Below are 22,979 nucleotides of genomic sequence, written 5' to 3' on the forward strand. Positions count from 1 at the left end.
CCGATTATTTAATAAGTCGTATTTATCTCTCACACACAAACACCCCCTACACACACCCACACATACGCTCAGGCGCGCGCACACACACTCTCACAACAAATACAATCGTTAATCTTTACTATGAAATATATCTTGGCGAAATTTTTTTAAAGTAAAGCTACACTAAATTCATGAAAATAAAGTGAAAATAATGACAACTATCACATTATTTGTTAACTCTGATTTCCATTTGAAAAGGAAATGCACCTGTTACCTCCAGGCCGATATTTAGAAGACCTTGTTATCAGGTTATATCTCTTCTCGAGTACAAACTTCCAATATCCAGGTGCGGAGACCCCCCCCCCCCCAACAAAAAAAAAAACCCTTAAAGAACTACCGGAAAAAGAAATTTCAGAGAGTTATCTATACTTTATCTAAATTAGCAAGTGAGGATTTCTCTAAATTCAGTCTGCTGCCTAGGGACTCGTATCACAATACATTCGTATTTTTCAACGCCAGTTCATGTGTTGTATTGATCCTTGTGGTAGCAGTTCGTGGCGAGGTGCGAGATAACACGTCAGCATTCTTACAGGGAAATAGCCATCTCAACAGTGCTTACTTGGCAGCAAAGATCCGACTAACTCCAAAGAGAACGCCCCGATAACAGTTTGAAAATAATCTCACATGTAATAAGCGTAAAATTACATCTTCAATGGGCACTTACAATAACTAGATAAGCGTAAAATTAGAGCCCCACTGGCCACTTAAAAAGCACTACATAAGATTATTATGATTCAAAGTATTCATGGTTCTTGCAAGGAGTTATTCTTATATTCAATTAATGGTCAATTTGACCTTCCCTTAATGTGCTGAGTGCATATATATATATATATATATATATATATATATATATATATATATATATATATATATATATATATATATATATATATATATATATATATAAGTTTACTTGGTATAGGAAAGATACAGTTTTTAACGACATAGATAATAGATTTAGTTGATTTGACTGCACCATTAATATTACGGCACGTGGACAGTAAGTACAGTTTGAAATACTGGTGGGTCATGTAGCTATAAATGGTTCATATATATATATATATATATATATATATATATATATATATATATATATATATATATATATGCAATAAACTGTCAACGAACGTGTAAAACTAGTATCTAATTAGCCTGAGCGCTTTAGACTCAGAATGAGTCTTTTTCATAGGCAAATACAAAACATAGACAAGACAGACAAATACAACAGAAAAACGGTTATGTTTGTATAAACAGTTATGTAATTGTCCTTTGTCAGTTTATTGCATTTATCTTGATCAATCCATGAAACACTTGATCCCTTGCTGATTCCAGTGCACTTGAAAGGATTGTTATTCGCCATGATTTGTATTCTTTATATATATATATATATATATATATATATATATATATATATATATATATATATATATGTATATGTATATATATATATATATATATATATATATATATATATATATATATATATATATATATACGCACACACATATTAAAGAATGCAGTCGCACCCGTTAAAGAAAGGAGAGATAATTCATATCAGTGTAATTAAAACTTGCCCTCCGTTTTTCTATACACATAGACATATTTCTAAAACATGTTAGTTTTAATGCCATTTTTCTGCACTCATCCATTGATACATTCAGATGCCCTTTTTAACCTCAGATGCATCATGGAGGTTCTGAAAACATAAATATCAAGCATCTGGGTCGCAATAAGGCATTGCATAACCCACCCTTTGTTCGCGGAATTTATCCACGAATCTATATAGGCCTCTTTGATGTTCCAGATAGGCTTTCAGTACTGACAGAAGTCTGATACCGGATCCGTACATGTGGATGCCCGATACCGACCCTGACCTATCTAATAATGCTGATATGTGTAATATACGAAACAGGCCTTCCTCGGTGGTGGCCAATATATCAAGAAAAATTAAAGTTTGAAATGTTTCTCTCTGGTATGTGTCTGTATTTCATAACTAAGCATGGCTCGTGCCATATTATGATAATTCTGTACATATCTGATAAAATGCCAGATGCAAAACATATTACGGTTTTTTGACATAGTGTCTGTTATTCAATAATGGAATTCCAAATGTTTTATCTACCCACTTCGAGATAGATTTCCAAGATATTCTAATTGTTTTGACATATGCTTACTGCCAATTGCGTGCACAAAACGTCATGCAGAATTACACTCAAATAACATACATGTTTCTTATTCCCAAAGCATTGATCGTCACGTTAATATATGCCTCCATTCAATGATAACTGCAGTACTGAAAAATGCAATGCCCTATACATCATCGCATATCTCTTTTGCGATACGTGTCTGATGTCTTGAAAGGAATAACAAATTTGTTTAACCAGAGTTGTTTAGGCCATGTATTTATCAATTAATTTTTAACGAAAATCAAACCTATTAAAGTTTTAATTTTTTTCCCTCTAGTTTTCTGCTAACAGATTATTAGTAACTGCAAACTGGACCTGGGTATCGCCTTGCACCTCTGTTGTCCCGGGTTCGCCAACCGGTTTTGGCATAAAAAAAGTAATTAATTATAATTTATTAGCCCATCCATGGTCGGTCATTTTCTTCTGGGTTCTCATTTTTCCTTCTTCATGAAGGATCACATCACGCCGATATCTGAGCCGTCGAGAGCGCATACGATTATATTTATTGAAACGACCTTAAGCAAATGAAGTTCGAAGGTTAAAAAATAACAAACATATAAACAGTTAAAGTGAAACCTAAATACAGTTCCACAAGTCATGCAAAATATAAATAAGCCAGATATATGACTGGACATATGAATACGCTGGTCTGGATTTAAATATCAAAACGTAAATTGATTGTTTATACTTATTGAAACCAATGAATAAAATCATTGAGTTTTGATTTCTAATTTTTCTGTATGGTTTTATATATTTTCATTTGGAACACGTTAGTCAAATGGCTGATCAAATTGTTTAAACAAAATGTTGAAAACCTATAGAAAATACGAAAAAACCGCAGCTACATTCCTTTGTCGATAGTTCTGCAGTAATTTAGGCTCACTGAGCCTTAACTCTTCTTTTTGGTCAGTAAGATGCAAGTAATAACGATAGATAAAAAGAACTTTATGTGGACACTTACTGGTTTACAGAACATGTATTTCGGTACTGGGTCATACTGAACCTTTTCAGCCCAATGCAAAGATGACTGCAAGCGTTCTGGAAGGGGGTGGGGTGGGTGGAATCATTTTTTAAATTGTAATATACGAGAGTTCTTGAAGCCAATACACACTAATCACTATCTTACCTCTCGGATAACGTGGTTTCTCGGCTTGAATCGATGTCAATGATGTCGGTGATTCTGTCGTTGTCGCTGTTGTTTCTGTTGTTTTTGTTGTAGTTTTTCTTGCTGCTTTTGTTGCTGCTGTTGCATTTTTCATCGCAGAAGTATCTCCAGAGATTAATCCAGACTCTCCTACGTCAGTCATTTTCTCAAGTTTATCAATAAGTAATGACAAATTTTTCACAATGGCGTCCAGAGCCTTAAAGTTGCTGTTCAAAGACTCAGCACTTAGTTCCTGGGAAGACATATGTTCCCAAACCAACCTCAGATTATACTTTTCCCTTCTAAGTTCTTCTTGCGAGTCTGTCATGTTTCCATTAATCTCGCCTATTTTGACACTAACGTCCATAAGTTTTGCGCTTTCCTTTTTACAATTGTCTGACATAGGCTCAAGAAACTTTGAAAACATTTCTTCAAATTCTTTAAGTTTTGTGTCTATAGCTTTATTTACCTCTCCTAGATATTTTTCACACCTGCATTTCCTTCTTCTGGTAGCGTTTTTAGCAGTCACGCTTATTGTTAATAATAACACAGACACTAAGACGACACCTTGTAGAATACCTTGTAACTTCATCTTCCTCGTTCAGAACTTCAGTTTTAGTGAATATAAAAACGTGCGCAAATTAAGCTTTCAGTAAATATATTAGATACAATGAACAATTCATTACTTTACAGCATCTGAAAGAAACAAAAAATAATAAAATTATCTATTGGATCAGAAAAGTGAGATGAATATAAAATTAATACGTTAAATCGTCAAAAGAATTTGGAATGCAGTTATAGTATTTTTTTCTGCAAATTAAGAACTTAACAAATAATAAGTATTTCTCCAATACATTTAATTTACCTATCAGGAAACGACTTCTAGCCCTTTAAACCATACCTTTATAAACGAGACATCCCACCTGACTTTTAAATATAGCCGCAATGAATAACGTAAATAACTGCTCGTATTCATACCTATTATCAAGTAAGGCTCTTGGTATATCGGGTCACAAACGCACCCGGAATGAGTAACCACGTCTCGGATATTAGGCAGACTTTAGTTTGGAGGAAAACAAATGAACGGTAAAATTGTCCGACTGCATTATCACGTGACCGGTGCCGGGTCGCTTAGTCTTCAATGTGGGGGAGGATTAATATCACATCTGATAACGTACTGCGGTTCGCCAATATGTAAGTATGCGTGTTACAAAGACTTTTGTTTTCATCATATTTCGCCGTCCTATGCAACTTACCGATAACGGTTTTGGCAACATTTCAAGCAAGACAAATATGTGTCCTGGAGTACAAAAGACGGACGAATGCAAGGAATGAAAAGGTCGATGAAATTGATCTTTGCACAAAAAAACAACATTTCTCAAAGACAGCAGCCAAACATCTCACGCCTTAAAACTTAAAATTACAATGCCCAGTACACGAAACGAGCTGAATAGCTCTTTTGATCGAAACGACTCTTCGGCTGTAGTTAAACATCTATGAGATCCTGCCATGCATCAATGTATCATCTTAAACTTCTTCATAAAAGGGTAATATAAAATGTCCACCTAGTCCAAAAAAAACTATATTATAGTTTGTTTTGAACGTCTGCTCAATTCAGGTAAAACAGATGTTCTGTGGAACGAGACTGTCTTCCCTGTGAGGCAATTATGATACTCTATCAGTGAGCTTATGAAACTTCTCAGGCAGCTGTAAAAGAATGGTTTGACGGTCTAGTTATGTAACACCAAATTCGCAGGCGAATAAAACAACCGATGCAGAAGACATGCGACTATCAGAAACTGCACAGGACCCCAATATATGTAATGACACCGAAGCCAACGTAACTGTGATGGCTGTTTCGACATTCGCTGGTGAGACAATCCAACAAAATGAAAATTAAACAGTGACATCAAAATAAATTGTAAGCTTGGAAGAAATGTAAAAAATCTACCAACAAACTTATTAGAAGAAATGGCAGTCATAATAAGTAGAAAGACACGGTAATTATAACACCAATAATAATAATAATAATAATAATAATAATAATAATAATAATAATAATAATAATATAAAGAGCAAGAGGAGAATAAGTTTGAAAATGCAGAGAAACCAGAAATCTTTCGGCGCTTGGTGAATTACAAAATAATTTGACACTAAAGATTCGTTACTGCAGATTATTTAACCTATGCAGTGATAAAAGTAATTCAAGATGCATTTATACTGTGTATTTGTCAGTTTCTGTTGCAACAGGTCATTTATATATCTAATTGGTGTAATCTGATATTGAAAAGAATTGAAACCTCTGCGTGCCATACAGATTTGTTGGTTACGGTGAAAGCTCGTGCAGACTGCATTGCCAGTGGATGACTAGTTTCGATATGACTTCCGAAAGACCATTGAAACATATTTTGCCTCTGAACTACATTATTAATTGCCAATATGGAGCTAAATTTGTTTATACTAATATAACATGATCTAAATAATTATTTTTGTATCCAACGTTTGGAATTCAAATAAACTACCGGCTTGCGTGACAGACTTAAGTGTTCATATAAATGTTTTCAAAGTTCAAACACTGGACTACACTTTACAAATATTTTTCGTTATAAAACCTAACCATATTCATACCAAAGATGATATGTAATTATCACAAAACGGAAAGGTTTTGTAATATCGCAGAAAAAAAGTTCATCATTTCAACAGCTCTTCTGCCCCCTCCCTCTCCCCCCGTCTACAACCACCGTCTCCCCTCCATTCCACTAGAAGTGTGTGATTTAGATATTTTAACGTTGCTTTTAACAATTTTTCAGTCATATCTGCAGTTTGACAGTTTATAGTGATGTCTAGCACTGGGACATCATGCCGCAGACATGTAGCATGATGTCCCACCCAGTCACATTATCCTGACGCCAGGTCGACCAGTCCTAACACTAGCATCTTAATGATGAGCGCCTAGCGGGCAGCTGTGAGTAAAATTTTTTTAAAAATTAAGACTATGGTATGATTCTGCCAAGGTTCGAACCCGTAATCTCCCGCATTCGAGGCGGGCGCTCTAACCTCTAGGCCACCGAAGCGGTTCAATATAAGTGTTGTTAAAACCATTGTACATTCTCTAGATGCAAATTTTGATGAAGAATTTAAGACGAGAGGTGACTTCGTCCGTTCAATTTAAGAACATTAATCAATTTACCATTATATATATATATATATATACACATACCTAAAAATGAATTTGGAATGAAAATAATTTGCAAATTATTACTGAAAGATTAGGAATTACAAAACTTAAGTTTACAGATACAAATTTTTAAAAAATAATAATACGAATTGGAAAGAGTAAACAGCACACAAGGACGTGCTCATTGTTCAAAAGAATGCACTCCTAGTCCAAATAATTAAAATTCCATTGACATATAACGGTTTTAAAACAGAATAACCACGGTAAATTTGTCATTTAAAAAGAGCTTATGTGAGCTGTCCAAATATGCAAAGCATTTTGTGTTCAGCCTATCATAGGACAGGCGAGGAAACTGTAAATTATGGCAAAATACCAAAGAGAGATAGTACGGACTAAATCTACAGGTTTCCAGTGGTATTATTTGTTTTAGCAATACAATTTGAAATGTCTTCTAATTTATACTTTTACTTGTATGTTTATATTATTGGTTATATTATATGTATGTTTGCTAGAACGATTCAGGTACTATTTATTAAATAAATAAATAAATAAATAAATAAATAAATAAATAAATAAATAAATAAAAGTCAGACAGACAGTATTATTCGCTTATAGTCTAACCCCTGTGTTGGCAACAGTTTGGTTGTCTGACCTTCATAGATCTAAGAAGAAATATAAAGTGATTTTTTGTGTACCACAATGTAAGTATTGTTACAGAGGAGTACAAATATTTGACAATAGTAACAAAAATGGACGACAGAAAGGGAGAAAATAAACTTGATAATTATATCATTTGCCACATTTTACGAAGAAAGTATATCGGTTTGTTTATTAATGAAACATTGTGAACGAATTTTTGTGTTTTAACGTAAGTGGTGTTTATTTTATTTTGGTGTTGACCTTTTGGGTGTTTGTCTGACATTTTCTATACTGAGGTGTTAAACGTTTTTACGAAAAACTAAATATGCCTCTGGAAAGTTTTTCTCGTCGCATGATGAGGGGCTAGAAAGTTTACAGCAAGGATGAATTTATAATTTTCTTGGACTGGGTAGCTACGCAAAATATATAGGATTTACAAGAGTTAACAAAAGACATTGACAAGGTTAATAATTGATAGATTTCTAAATATTCGACATGGTAATTTATCGGATTGTTCAAATCTGAGTATATGACTGTGCACATTGTTTGATAATTTACAAAAATGTCATGTACTGGAAATTTCTGAAATACAACCATATGATTAAAAAATAATTACACATAAACTAAAAAAATAACTTGTAAAGTTCCCAAACAAAGTTAATTCCAGAACATCTCAAAGTTTGCATTGTATCGTCAAGCCATATGTTAGACAAGATTTCAGCTAAAATTTTAAAGTTCTTCATCGGAGGTAGCATTTTAACCCCAGATGTTTCATTATGATATGGGGTTTAATTTTCGATCATTTTAAAAGCGCTTTGGTCATGCGGGTTTATGACTTTTCAAACTGATATATTTCTCTAAGCGTAAGTCTCAAGTAAAAAACATATTATACTATGAAGATTTCTCCAGTTATGATTCAAACGTAATAGGATAAACGTAAAATAAAAAGAGATACTTTTCTAGATCACTAAATTACAGAACTTTATTATTCAAAACAATGTAAGGAAAATGGAATGAAACATTTTTAATATTGTGTGTGTTGTGTGGTTCTTGCCTCACTACTGCAAAAAAGTCAAGTATGATTTATATCGGACAATTACAGCAAAAGCAAGAGATGCAGATTTCATAAATGAACGATTAAGTTCAATTAAGAGTGACCTATCTAATAACAAAGGATCAAAAAGACCTCCCGTTTCTTGAGTAGACGGCTAATTTAACAAATACACATGGAATAGTTATTAAAGAAAGGGAAAGTCCCCAAAACAGATGCAAGTACACTAAACATCTTTATTGCCAATGGCTCAGGAGCAAATATTTCACAATAAAAATAACTAATAATTGGAAACATACATTTCGATTGACAAGTGAATAAAAGAGTTAAAAACGTTCTCACTGAGAGAGAGAGAGAGAGAGAGAGAGGAGCTCTTCATACAACGCCCCATCCTTAGGGCTGGATACATAAAATAATCATTCTTATAAAGCATTTGATAAAACTTTCCAATTGCTTACAAAAAGACCTTGCTGGCAAGAAGAAACGTATACGTATACATAAGCTTGAAAGGAATGTGAATTTCCGAGTAACCAAGGAAAGTTTCACTTTAATTGTAAGTTACGTGTGCCTCGATTGTCGTCGATTGCGGACGTTGTTGTTATATCCTCAACTTTGTAACAATACATGTTGGAACTGGTGTATATGTTGGTGGAACAATTATAGCTGAATTAAACCTGACAAAACTGTGTGTATTCCATACACCTTGGCGAGTCCAGTACATCTGTACCAACACGCGAGTAAATAAACATACATCTTTATCTTCAACCTACCTCCAATCACCCAAACTCCTGTAATAATCTGCATCTGTCAGAGCAGTTATTGTTCTTTGATGAAATCCTTGTGGTATCCAACTTATTCCACGAAAATGGCCCATTACATTTGAAAAAAAAGAATACTGGCTAAAGAGACAAAGTTAAAAAAAAGAACTTCACAAGAAAGCATAAAAAGTCCAGACTCGATGACGAAGCATATAACTTATCACCCGTATAGTATTACTCGGAGTAAGAATTTACAAGAAAACATGGTTTAACCACCGACTTTGTTAATAAATTTACCTCCGCATAAAGATTCCATCGAGATGATTGTGCTGACTGAACTACAGCAATCCTCTGCTAGTTTAGTCCTATCGTAAGTCAATTACAGCTTCGGTTTCCAAGAGTTGTTGTTTACAACATACCACTGAAACATCGCCAGAATAATAGTAGAGTTAGGTTTTGTTTTCTTGGAGCAAAATAACGGAGAGTCATAACGTTATATCACGGAGTTGTTCTGTTAATGAAATGTTCACGTTGTTATGCACAGTGTTGCTCTCCTGCCACTTTGAGCAAGGAATTAAGACGGTTGTGATACTAATAGGAACTGCTCAGGTACAGAACTCACCAATCGAAACACACGCTGTGTTGGATCTGGAGCAGACGCGTCGAGGATCAAATTACCGCGGCCTGATATCAAAGGTGTTGCAGCTCAAGTCTTATATCCCCTTCGTTACTTACCACTAAAGCTGTATTTAGTTACTGCAATATCTATGACCAGTGAATTTCTGGATTGTCTTTGGATTAAATGTCCATAGTCATAGCGGACATTATCAGCACATTTTCCTTATCTGAAAATGAATGTGGGTAGTTGAAGCGGTTTACCAAAATTTCGACTGATGGTGGATTTTACACATCTTTGCTGGAAGAAAACATGGCAGCTTGTACTAGAAACAAATCGTAGAAGATAAGCTCAGTAACGCTTATACAGCAGTATTGGTCATATATACAAAAAGTACATCGTACCACCAAATGAAGCAGTTTTTATCATTATTGCGAGAAGTGTTGCACTCGAAAAAAATATAGCAGGTCAACAAACAGAAAAATGAGATAGGTTGCCCGACGATTCAGTGCCTTACAAAATATATTTAAAAAAATACCCCCGCCACACACACATTAAACAAAACATTTGTTTGGCTGTTTCGTCTGCTTGTTGGTTTACTTTTAAATAATGAACGATGATGAGCATGAACGGGTCAGAAAACATTCGAGTAGCGAATTGTTTAGTTTCAGATCCAAATGACAGGTATGCACTGTTTTTGTTCCCATCCTGGAACCAATTCTTGACAAATTGTTCTGAGAAACGTTACCGCTGTTTTTAGGGACTAAATTGAGATTATCAGTTATGTATGTATGTATGTATGTATGTATGTATGTATGTATGTATGTATGTATGTATGCATGTATGTATGTATGCATGCATGCATGTAGTTGTTGTTGTTCTAGGGTTTAACGCCATTTTTCAGCACAAGATAGGCTATACTTGGCGGCCAGTATAACAGGTGGAGGAAGAACCCTGAAAAACCCAGGGAAGAACCACCGACCCACAAGAAGCTACTGGCAGGCTTTCCCACGTACCCACGCTAGCCGAGCCTTGGACTCGAACCCACGCAGACAGAGGTGAGATGGCAGCGATCCGGAACGGTGAGCGCTTTAGACCACTCGGCACTCGGCCACTCAGGGCCCAATGTATGTATGTATGTATGTATGTATGTATGTATGTATGTATGTATGTATGTATGTATGTATGTATGTATGTATGTAAGTATGTATGTATGTATGTATGTATGTATGTATGTATGTATGTATGTATGTATGTATGTATGTATGTATGTTAGCGTGTTATTTTTATTATTACATGTCAACAATTTACAACTCATCATTATTTTTATTGTCATATTTGAATAAATTAACGACTATTAATTTCTGTACCAGTCTAACAACTGTTAATTTCTGTACCAGTTTTAGAGCGCAAAGAGACCAGCAAATCTAAATAGTTGTTACTGATTTTCAAGCATGAACATATGTGCGCAGTGTCAAAGCGTAAAGTGTGGTCGGACGCAGGAGGGTGGGGATGTAATCTAACTTCTTGACTGCATCTTTTCTCCATCGAGATTTTATATTGTGCAAAGTCTATATTTATATTTAACTGATTATGATATGTACAACAAATTAATTTATTCAGAGATGTACAGGCTGCGGGAGGGAATAAAGTAAACACCAAATCAGTGTGATTAGCAAATCACCTAGAGATCGAAGTGATTAGTAAATCCAATGGAGAATGTTATCTTATAATCAAGTCAGATTAAGGTTTCAACATTTTATAGTAATTTTACTCAGTGAGAGAAAAATATTCCTTCATCAAATGACAACAAAAACGAAACGTGAAACGAAAAATAAATTTTCGAGTCTTTGGGAGACATAATTAATTTTACTTAATTCAAATGTGCTTCATTTAGTACAATCGACATTTAAACATTATCTTCCATAATCTATGGTCATTTATTCTAATCTACACAGACCTAGGTGGTTGCATATTTCCCTGTGTTCTTTTTTTTTCCTTCAGTTTATTTTGTATCAAAAACATGACAAATTGTACCTGTAAATGGATACGATAATTATTATTTTGGGAATATTACCGGTATACGCCTGACATTCTTTGATACCAGCTAAATATGATTACCAATATGGATAGAACCCCAAAGATTGAGAACAAAATAATGAAAAAGCCACGACGCATCCAGCTTCATCACAGACACAGACTATCGTACCATACCAGGTATCCTGTCATCCGTTGTTTTATTATTTTAAAGGTTGCCATTGTCTGTCCAGTATTTATTAGTTTCTGACAAATTCATTAAATTCTTCTTAAAAACTTATGAAATACGTCATATATACAACATTTAACTTTGACTTATGGGATAGGCCCGCAATAAATCGCGTGTCTGTAATGGATGTGATGCTCTTGTTCGGAGACATGATTGATTTTTAATTAGATACCGTTAATTTGTGGTTAAGTAGCGGGGAAATCACAACGTGAATACAATCCAGAGACAATTTTTTGCCATTTCAAATAAGTGTCATAAAATGTGTTTTTCAAGAAATAGTTATTAATAAAGGCGAAATAGAGAGAATTATTCTAACTTTGATGGGCGTGTTAAAATTTTAGCGGTTAGATCAAGTAAATCCTTATTGGCTAAGCTAAATGGAGTGTGGTGGGTGGGTGGGTGTTTCCCAGACGAAATTCAATGTTTAAAGTAGTTTACTTTTCGAAATTGTGTGCTGGAATCAACAAGTTTTTAGCGGCGGGAAATAACAAGTATTTCTTGTTATAAACTGTTCAAGGCTCGGGTGTCCAGAAGTTGAGAGATATTCTATACCTCTGCTCAGATCTCTGTTATTCCATTCATTTTAATTTCATATATATATATATATATATATATATATATATATATATATATATATATATATATATATATATATATATATATATATATATATATATATATATATATATTACCACGTCTTTTTAGGGGCCCCGAGTGGCCGAGTGGTCTAAAGCGCTCACCGTTACGGATCATTGCCATCTCACCTCTGTCTGCGTGAGTTCGTGTCTCAGGCTCGGCTAACGTGGGTACGTGAGAAAGCCTGCCAGTAGCTTCTCGTGGGTCGGTGGTGCTTCCCATGTTTTTCCAGGGTTCTTCCTCCACCAATTATACTGGCCGCCATGTATAGCCTATCTTGTGAGGAAAATGGCGTTAAACCCTACAACAACAACAACCACGTCTTGTTTTTTATTAAATATGGCCAGTGCTTTGGAGTAAACATTAACTACAAAAGTCGTTCTCATAGCAATTATAGAGGACAATGATATACTAGCACCAATCATGACCAATAAATATTTAATAAATTCTTCACGATTGATCAAAAATGTAATTTAAATTTAAATTACTAATCAATCTGAAAATCAATCAATCAATCAACCAATCAATCGAAAAGATAGAGAGGAAGAGAGGAGGAGGAGAATTCTGTTCAATATCATCCAGTTTTTTAAAAAAAGCCAAAGTTAAGATGGCGGCATTACATTCTTTCCAGGTGAATAAAGTACTCCTATTTGATCACCAGAATGCTATTCAAATGTGATGTCGCATCGATTGTTAAGAATGGTATGTCTACCCTTTGTTTAGTATTTCCTGAACATTGTATAAGATGGCTACAAAATGATAGACCGCTGCACGCAATAGGGGCAAAATACGTGAGTGTCCACATTAAAAGCTAGACAAGACCATGAGGGGTGCGTCTGCATTCTGTCTCGACGATTAGATGATGACATTACGGCCTGATTCAGCCGTAATATATGTGTATATGTATATGGTTGTAACAAAGCGCATGTCATCGATTTTGAAATAATTGCTTAATGATTCATATACGACGTGAAACATCAACCACGCACACACGCACACGTACGCACGCACACGCACCCACATACATACATTAATTATTTAATGGAATATTATTATTATTATTATTATTATTATTATTATTATTATTATTATTATTATCTCACGATAGAGTTTTGAACCAAAGACTCGTCACATAGAAGGTCGAAATCAGTGGTTCCCAAAATTTGTAGGGACACCGCCCCCTTGGTTATCGTCAGCGCCCCCAACCTTACCCCGTGAAAAGCATGATTCAGAAAATAAATAAATAAATAAATAAATAAATAAATGAATAAAATATTTTTGATGTTTAAAAATGTTTTCAGTTTTTAGTTTAAAAGAAGTAACGGTTGTACAGTATTTAATATCATGTTGCACGAGCTTCCGTATTAGAACGCCACTGTATATAAATCTCCTTTAAACATTTCAGTTTTCCTTTTCGGGGTACTTTATATTTCGGGTCTTTGTTTTTCGGGGTACTTTGTTAATTTATGGCGGCATTTGGCACCGAGCTTTTGAGACTGGAGTAAAAGTATACAGATAATCTGGTGCCAGGTTGTTTTGAATGTTGTGTAAATATTTCTATAAGGACTGGTCCTTTGTATTTGACTTGGTCATTAAAAGGTAATCGTTTGTGTTTATCGAATCAAGTTAGGTGTTAAATATATGTCCTTACAATTAATTGCATACACGCTCTTCTGCAAGCGTTCAATGCGTTTTGAAAGATGAAAACTTGGTCAAATACAATAATCAAAATGAAGTAACATGCAACAACTTTAAAAGCAATTATTGCTTAAAATAATTAAATCTTTTCAAATAAAGTAAGTTGTGCTATATCCTACCACGTAGTACGCACAGAAGTGACTTGTTTATTCAGTGACAAAGTTTTGTCAATTGACACTCTTAAACGCTTTTAACGAGTGACACATTCGAGTTAGTCATGTCCGCATTATATAGAAATATCATTTTGCGTGCTTTTTTCGTTGAGTAGTGTCAGTTAGTTAGACAATAAAGATGGAACATTAATCGTGGATAATAGTCATTTATACACAGCAGACACGCTCGCATGGCGACCCATTATAAACTCTTGTTAGAAATTATGATCACATCATTGTTGGTATACCAAAATGATAAGTCTGCCATGCCAGTATTTAACATACTCTCAATGTAATCAGTATTTGTACATAGAGTCTGAGTAGCTCTTGTCATCCGAAGTGGGTGGGGTAATTGATAAACAGTACACATTATTATTATTATTATTATTATTATTCAGTATCCCCCAAGAATTTTCTCGTTACATATTTCCTTTACTTTTGTATCCACGCATAATTTTACCGGGATAATATTTTTTAGTATATAATGTGGTCTATGATCTTAGATGGCGTTATTTTTCGCTATGCTTGGTGTCCGTCATTTTTCTCGAGCTTTGTATTTAAGTCAAATCCGTTTGGTCCTCGTGTAGATAACATGCATTTACGTTGATAACTCCAAGTTTGATTAATATGAGCTACTCTATTTTAGATGCAACACAAGATAGTCAAGTAGTGTACACATTGTTTCTCTTCTGATTCCCTCTCCCCATCAACTGACCCATTATTGTAGATTCCAGCTTTTAATTCATACGTGTAAAATAGCTGAGGTTTTTCTCTTGGCTCTTATGTTAGGTGATTGATTTTGTAAGTTGTTTCTACCAACAACGAAGGGCTTGACAAGTTCTAAACGTAGGAGAACCTCTATGTTTGCTTCAGATGAACTTTCTATCGTATGAGATACATATTTTTTATAAAGTTGTGTATGATGCATCGCCTTTTCTATGAGATACATATTTTTATGAAGTTTTGTATGCTGCATCGCCTTGTCTATGAGATACATATTTTTATTAAGTTGTGTATGCTGCATCGCCTTGTCGTATGAGACACATATTTTGTATTGTTTTATATGAATAGTTTTATATGTAAAATTCAACCCGTCTGTACTCGCTTATAAGACGAGTCCAACTGCAAACTGCACAGACCCAGATCTGCTGGTACAGAATGCACAGTCATATTTGGGTCTGTGTTGTTTATTAGGAGTAATCAGTAAAATAAACATCATAGACCTGGATCTGCAGAAACATTTTGTTAGGCAGATCATGGTCTATGTTGTTTGAAGGTCATCTGGTCTTATAAGCAGGTATATACGGGTTGTTTTTAAGAAGAACTCAAATAGCTACAAATTTCGCTTCCCTTGTCAGCAACTTTTATTCTTACTGAAGCGTAAAACCACCGCACTTCGTGCTTCAAAACTATGTCTTTTAAAAAATAGGCATCAATGACTTTGATATTTTAAGACTTTTAATACATCTCAACTGCTGCTAATAAGACTTAAAATAATAAACGTCAAATTAGACTTTGAACCATTTTTGGTTTATTTAAAGGTACAGCAGGAGACTACACATTCACAGTATGTGGTAATTGCTATTATCTTGTTATACACACTGCAGTAAATACTGAGCCGGTAGGAATTGATATTAATGACACACTGAAAATGTAATAATAATAATAATAATAATAATAATAATAATAATAATAATAATAGTAATAACCACAATAATAATAATAATAATAATAATAATAATAATAATACTAGTAATAATAACAACAACAACAACAATAATAATAATAGTAATAACCACAACAACAACAACAACAACAACAATAATAATAATAATAATAATAATAATAATAATAATAATAATAGTAATAACCACAACAACAACAATAATAATAATAATAATAATAATAATAATAATAATAATAACAATAATACGAATACGATATCTTTCGAAGTAAAGTAGTTAGGTGTTTATATGTACATATGTTACTCATTAGATTTCATATACTGAATCGCGTTACTGTTGTTTATAGGGGTACTTGCTGATGAGTAAGAGCAAGGATTACATTAGTCATGGAATCGAATATTCACAAACATTCATGTACTTATTGCTTGCGTATAGTGATTGACACACGGAATTTACTGTATGTTTTTTTTAAATTTATTTTGTGTTTTGACCTTATTTTTGTCGCTTGATGTCATGTTCTGAATCACGTTTTCTTTTTACAAAAACTTGAAACGATCGAATTCCATCAAAACTGTATACATTCAATCCACTTTACCACGTTAGGGCGGGTTTGTGTACATACTGTATGTGTTAGTCGGACAGTCAAAAGTAGTCTCAACAAAACTCAGAGATTTTAATTAAGTTAATTATCTTTTTCTTCTCAATATGAGAAACTTTGGTCTCGTACACAGAAACATGACCTATAACCCCGACCTTCTTCCAATGAAGTGAGTTCTCACTTACAAAAATAAATAAATAAACAAGCAAAACAACAACAACAACAACAACAAAAACAACAACAACAAATGTCTGACCATCTGTAATTAAAAAATATTTTGCACAACGTCTTCATATTGAGGCCTATGATGTGCTAGGCTTGCATCAACCCTGATTATTTTTAACTAAACTTCTGCAATTCATATCCAACACAAAATGGCCATATAGTTTACAGTGTGTGTGTGTGTGTGTGATTTGGATTTTTAACGTAGCTTTAATAATTTTTCAGCTATATCGCTACGATTTCTGCAATGTGGCAGTTTATAGTGATGTCTAGCACTGGGGCATCATGCCGCAGACATGTAGCATGATGTCCCACCCAGTCACATTAACCTGACACCAGGCCGACCAGTCCTAACACTATCATCTTAATGCTGAGCGCCAAGCGAGGCAGCTGTTAGTATCATGTTTGTAAGTCTTTGATATGACTCGGCCGGGGATCAACCCACGCCCTCCCGCATCCAAGGCGGACGCTCTAACCACAAGGCCGGAGCGGTATCCATGTAGTTTACACATTTTGTTCCAACACAAAATCTCCATGTTGTTTACACACTTTAATCTAACACAAAAGAACCATGTAGTTTACAAATTTTAATCCAACACAAAATAGCCATCTAGTTTACACATTATGATCTAACACAAAATGCCATGTAGTTTACACATTTTGATCCAGCACAAAATAGCCATGTAGTTTACTTTTTTATCCAACACAAAATAACAATGTAGTTTACACATTTTGATCCAGCACAAAATAGCCATGTAGTTTACTTTTTATCCAACACAAAATAGCCATGTAGATTACACATTTTGATCCAACACAAAATAGCAATGTAGATTACACTTTCTGATCCAATACAAAATAGCCATGAAGTTTACACATTTTGTTCCAACACAAAATAACCATGCAGTTCACGCATTTTGATACTGTTTCTAATCTGATGTAGTCATATAATAAGTCTTTATTCTGTTCAAAACTTTCCTCTTCGTTTATTTAATGGTTAGCTAATCAAATTTAATTTTATTAAATATTTCTATCTTTAGTAATTTTCAGAACATATATATATATATATATATATATATATATATATATATATATATATATATATATATATATATGAGACCAAAGCAATTATAGTAATGCTAAATTATATATATATAAAAACTCACCAGTATTGAAACGCAGTAAATAAGTCAATGCCCCTTATGCACAGAGAAACACCTCTTGTTGTAACACTAAACAGTGTTGAGAAAAACTTGACCCTCTCTGTTTTGCACTAACCAGAATTTGGATGTAGCTTAGTGGTCGTTACCAACTCAAGATCCGGAACACTTAAGTGGTGTACTACAATACACCTGCCAGTCAATCTTGAACGGTGCACACAATTATCCATAATAACTCTTTCCGCCTATCAAACTTTCCTTGAGAAAGTTTACCATAAATGTGCACAATCAACGGAATATATCAATAAATAAACGGCAATAATAAACGGCAAGAAATAAACAAATTCATTTCGAGTTAACAACCGTTAAAAAGAAACATTATATTGTGATGCAGCTCGATGAGTTCTGTTTGATTTAGTGTGGAATTAATTGGTTAAAATGTATAATTCATAATTTTTAAAAAATGGTCATAAAATAGTCATTGAATATTGACGTGAAATATTGATTACTAAATATTTTCATTTGTTTCGTTGCGATTTTAACATTAAGATGAAACTATCTGAGTATGTAATGCATGATAAATTTGACATCATTTCATTTTCCCTAAGATCTTAGAGAGACTAACAGACAGACCAAATGTCTGACAGACAGGCCAGATGATTAATATACATAAAACATGAGTGGAAGACAACAGATAACTGACAAAGTAACCGACAGACATAACAAATGTCTGACAGACCTACCAGATAATTAGCATACAGACTAAATGACTGACATTCGGACAAAATGACTGACATTCCGACTAAATGACTGACATACAGATCAAATGACTGACAGACAGACCATATGATGAAACATACAGACCGAATGACTGACAAACAAAGTGACTGACAGACAGACAGACCAGGTGATGAAACATACCGACTACAGTTGATGAAACATAGAGACTAAATGAGTGACAGACAGACTAAATGACTGACAGATAGACGAAATGACTGATATACAGACTAAATGACTGACAGACAGACCAAATGATTAAACATACAGACTAAATGACTGACAGAGATATCCAAAGTAGCTATGTTGGGAAACTGTCAGTTTATGATCTCATAACAGTGTCCTTACTGGTGCTGGTGCGAGTGTTGCGCAAGACGAGAACTTTCTTGATATCCGAGTGAATATGGTGACTACATTGGGATAATTAGTTGCAAACTAGGTAAGAATATATACAAGTTTTTTTTTTTTTTTTTTTTTTTTTTTTTACAAATAAAGAGACACTTACCGTTTCTTGAGAGTTTACCTTCCTGTGAAAATCATTTGCGTACTAAACACCATTTTGTAACTGTAGAAGACAATTAAACCCAGTGTTCGTACATTTATACGACTTTATCATATATGTTTCTTTCATTCTTATTTAAAGTCATTGTCAATAGTTTTTAGCAGATAAGTGGTTTGACAGTGACGTATACAAGCACTGACCCTGGAGTATTACGGAACAAAAGGGACAATGTATGTTATATTAAGGGCAGACAGACTTGACTTTCGACAACTATTTGTAAATTTTCACGAGTAAACAGAGAAATATACGTTGCAAATTCACAACAACCATTAACATACATACATTAGATGTTGGGAAAACTGTTTAGTATAGGTATTGATGGAAGAAACTGTACCGGGGTGTGGGGGTGAGTGGAAAGTGGGGATGGGGAGATCCATGACTTGTTTGTATGCACACATCTTTTTCATATGCAGGAAATAATCTGTTCCAGCATTTCTATTATACATGACGTTAAGTGTTAAAGATACGGGAATTATTTCAGACCAGCAGTATGAAATGCAAACGTTAAAGATACGGGAATTATTCAGACCAGTAGTATGATATGCAAACGTTAAAGATACGGGAATTATTTCAGACCAGTAGTGAGAACTTCCTGAGTACGTTATAATACATTAATAATAATAATAAAGGAGTGGGGTGGGGGTGGGGTGGCAGTCCAACATTAATAAAATAGGAACTCGTTTAATATTTCATGGAACAATTAAAATAGCGTTATTATCAAAATACAGCTCTATTTCGAGTAATCAGTGCATAAAGCATATATACACATTAAAAAACACAGATCATTTGCCACAATTGTTCTGGTGGCGAGGTTACATGATGGGGAGAGGTGGAGACAATAGTTTTATCTGGGATCTTGATCTTGATGTGTTCAGGTAAAGGCTGATATCAACGGATACATGATTAACACACAAAAATCGTTGTGTTCTTTCTTAAATTATATTAGAAAAGTAATACGCTATTTGATTGATGCTTACAATTGAGATTGCTGGATTCGTTCCACTCAGCAAATGAGTAACCAACCTCACACAACATGAGTAGAGCGTATAATATTACCCATTTCGTTTTGCGTGTATTTTCTTGTACACCTTTGTAGCAATAGATTTTAGTTTCAGTGTGTCACACACGGTCAGAGAATTTTTTTATTCGTCCACTACTAAGAACTGAACCCAGGTCTGCCGGTTACTGCACCCATCGCCATAGCTGGACGCACCAACCCTTACACCTCTCGACTTGGCGCACACACACCCAAAAAAGATGGAACCTTAATTGTGGATAATAGACATTTATACATAGCAGACACGCTCGCATGGCGACCCATTATAAACTCTTTTCTAAGGCGATGTCTGCCGTAACCCGTAGACGCGGGTTCGAATCTCAGTAGTGGGCAAATTGCATTTTTAGATAGAGATATACACATATATATGGATAGATAAATGGATATATAGATAGACGCAGTAGAATCTACGTTACAGGTTTGAGAAAATTATATATATATATATATATATATATATATATATATATATATATATATATATATATATATATATATAAAATACATTTGAGATTTATATATATATATATATATATATATATATATATATATATATATATATATATATATATATATATATATATATATATATATATATATATATATATATATATATATAATACATTTGAGATTTATGCCGTCATGGTCTCACGGACTCGTGGTCCCATGGACTCATGGTCTCAGCGTAACGATGTGTAGTTATCCGTATGACTTATCCAGTGAGTTTGTGTTTTAAAATGCAGATGATGAATTCAGATAAGAGATAAGGCCAACAATGACCCAAGTAATCACAGGTCGATTATATACAATAACTGACAGACCACGGGGCGAAAGAAAAGAGCTGTCACTGGTCGCGTGGATCAGGTGTCATAATAACGCAGTAAGTGTGGGTAGATGGCTTACATTCATATATTCACACACGTAAAGTTAATTAATGTAATCTTTTTAAAGATATCGGTATATTATCAAAATTATTTATGTCTCTTTTTCTACATATCTATTTAGATGTCTATACCAATATTTAGCTATTCTAATTTATTTATCATAATGCTCACTCTATAATTATCTTCGTTAACACACACACACACACACACACTATATATATATATATATATATATATATATATATATATATATATATATATATATATATATATATATATATATATATATATATATATATATATATATATATATATATATATATATATATATATATATATATATAATTTTCTTTCATCCAGTCTGGTTCCCCACTTAACAATATTTGGGAAGCCAGTATATTTTGATGTCATATAGTGGATGCTGACAGTTTTCTCTTATCCATGTGCTAGTTGTTGTAAATGTTCGCTGTTGTTTCTCATATATAAATTGCATTAAATCGAGCGAAGAAAATGTTAATTGGAATCGGGAATAAAACTTGAAGGAAGAGACCTCCCTTGAGTAGGTGACTAATCTTCCCACAATCAATGCAAATTTGAGGCACCAGTTCACAATTAAACTCGACAGCTGCAACAGCATCCATGTAATTTTGATGGGTGGCCGACTGGTCTAAAGCATTCGCCGTTACTGATTACTGTCACCTCATTCCGCGCTGGTTCGAGTCTCGGACTCGGTCAATGGGGGTAGTTGAGAAAACTTGCCAGTCGATTCAAATAGGTCGGTGGTTCTAACATGGGTTTTCCGAGTTTCTTCCTCCACCGGTTTTATCCCCGACCGAGTCATACCAAAGATTTACAAAAATGGTACTAACAGCTGCCTCACTTGGCGCTCAGCATTAAGAGGTTAGTGTTAGGACAGGTCGGCCTGGTGTCAGGATAATATGACTGGGTGGGCACGTGGGGTGGGACATCATGCTACATGTCTGCGGCATGATGCCCCAGTGCTAGACATCACTATAAACTGTCACACTGTAGACATCGTAGCTATACGACTGAAAAATTGTTAAAGCTACGTTAAAAATCCAAATCTCTCTCTCTCTCTCTCTCTCTCACACACACACACACACACACCGGATTTACTGGCCACTATGTGTAGCTTATCATGCGCTGCGAAATGGTGTTAAACTCAGAACAATAGCAACAAAAACTTTTTCATCCAGAACAATTAGCTATCAATTTCATGTATTTGCTTTGCTTAATGAAATATCCCTTCACTGCAAATTACAGCTTAAGCTGCTGGTGAAGACTGGAGAAGCGAACAATTCTTTCGCGTCTTTTTTATATTAAAAAGCACATTCACTTATGAAAATTCGCTGAACCCCTTACAGAATCACGATGAAAGTTGGATGCTGTGAAAATGGCACACGTTAGTACCTTCATGTTCTGAACTTTAGTAATTTTATCAAAATATTACAAGATTTTTTAAAAATGGTAAATATAGCAGGCCTTATGAGATGAAATACTATATGATAAAGACGTCAACAAACATTAAATACTAGAAGCAGATGAAGAAAGTCAATTCGGACGTGTCGTGTGCCGTAAAATGATTCAACGTAAGTCGATAATGCTATCTTGGCTACACAACAAAACTTTGCACGTTTTGAACAGAGGTTATTGCAT

General features: G+C 34.2%; 1 protein-coding gene across 3 annotated transcripts in view; it reads right to left on the reverse strand.

Annotated features, from left to right (window-relative positions):
- LOC149775237 (fibrinogen-like protein 1) overlaps nt 1-18,166 on the reverse strand; it is a 70,562-nt gene extending 52,396 nt beyond the window's left edge. The window contains exons 1-2 of one of the 3 annotated variants that reach the window (XM_089943882.1): nt 18,032-18,166; nt 3,352-4,065 (exon numbers count right to left, since the gene is read on the reverse strand). In XM_089943882.1, the coding sequence (XP_089800008.1) occupies nt 3,352-3,961 (610 nt within the window). In that variant the 5' untranslated portion in view covers nt 3,962-4,065; nt 18,032-18,166. Of the gene's footprint in view, nt 1-3,351; nt 4,066-9,007; nt 9,243-9,292; nt 9,658-18,031 lie in introns of those variants that run through there. The other 2 variants (XM_089943881.1, XM_089943883.1) reach the window with 2 other exon arrangements.
- Between the last annotated feature and the right edge of the window lie 4,813 nt (nt 18,167-22,979).

The sequence above is a fragment of the Sinohyriopsis cumingii genome, chromosome 19 (assembly GCF_028554795.1).
Source record: "Sinohyriopsis cumingii isolate HCF-2022 chromosome 19, ASM2855479v2, whole genome shotgun sequence".
In the NCBI taxonomy this organism is placed as follows: Eukaryota; Metazoa; Mollusca; class Bivalvia; order Unionida; family Unionidae; genus Sinohyriopsis; species Sinohyriopsis cumingii.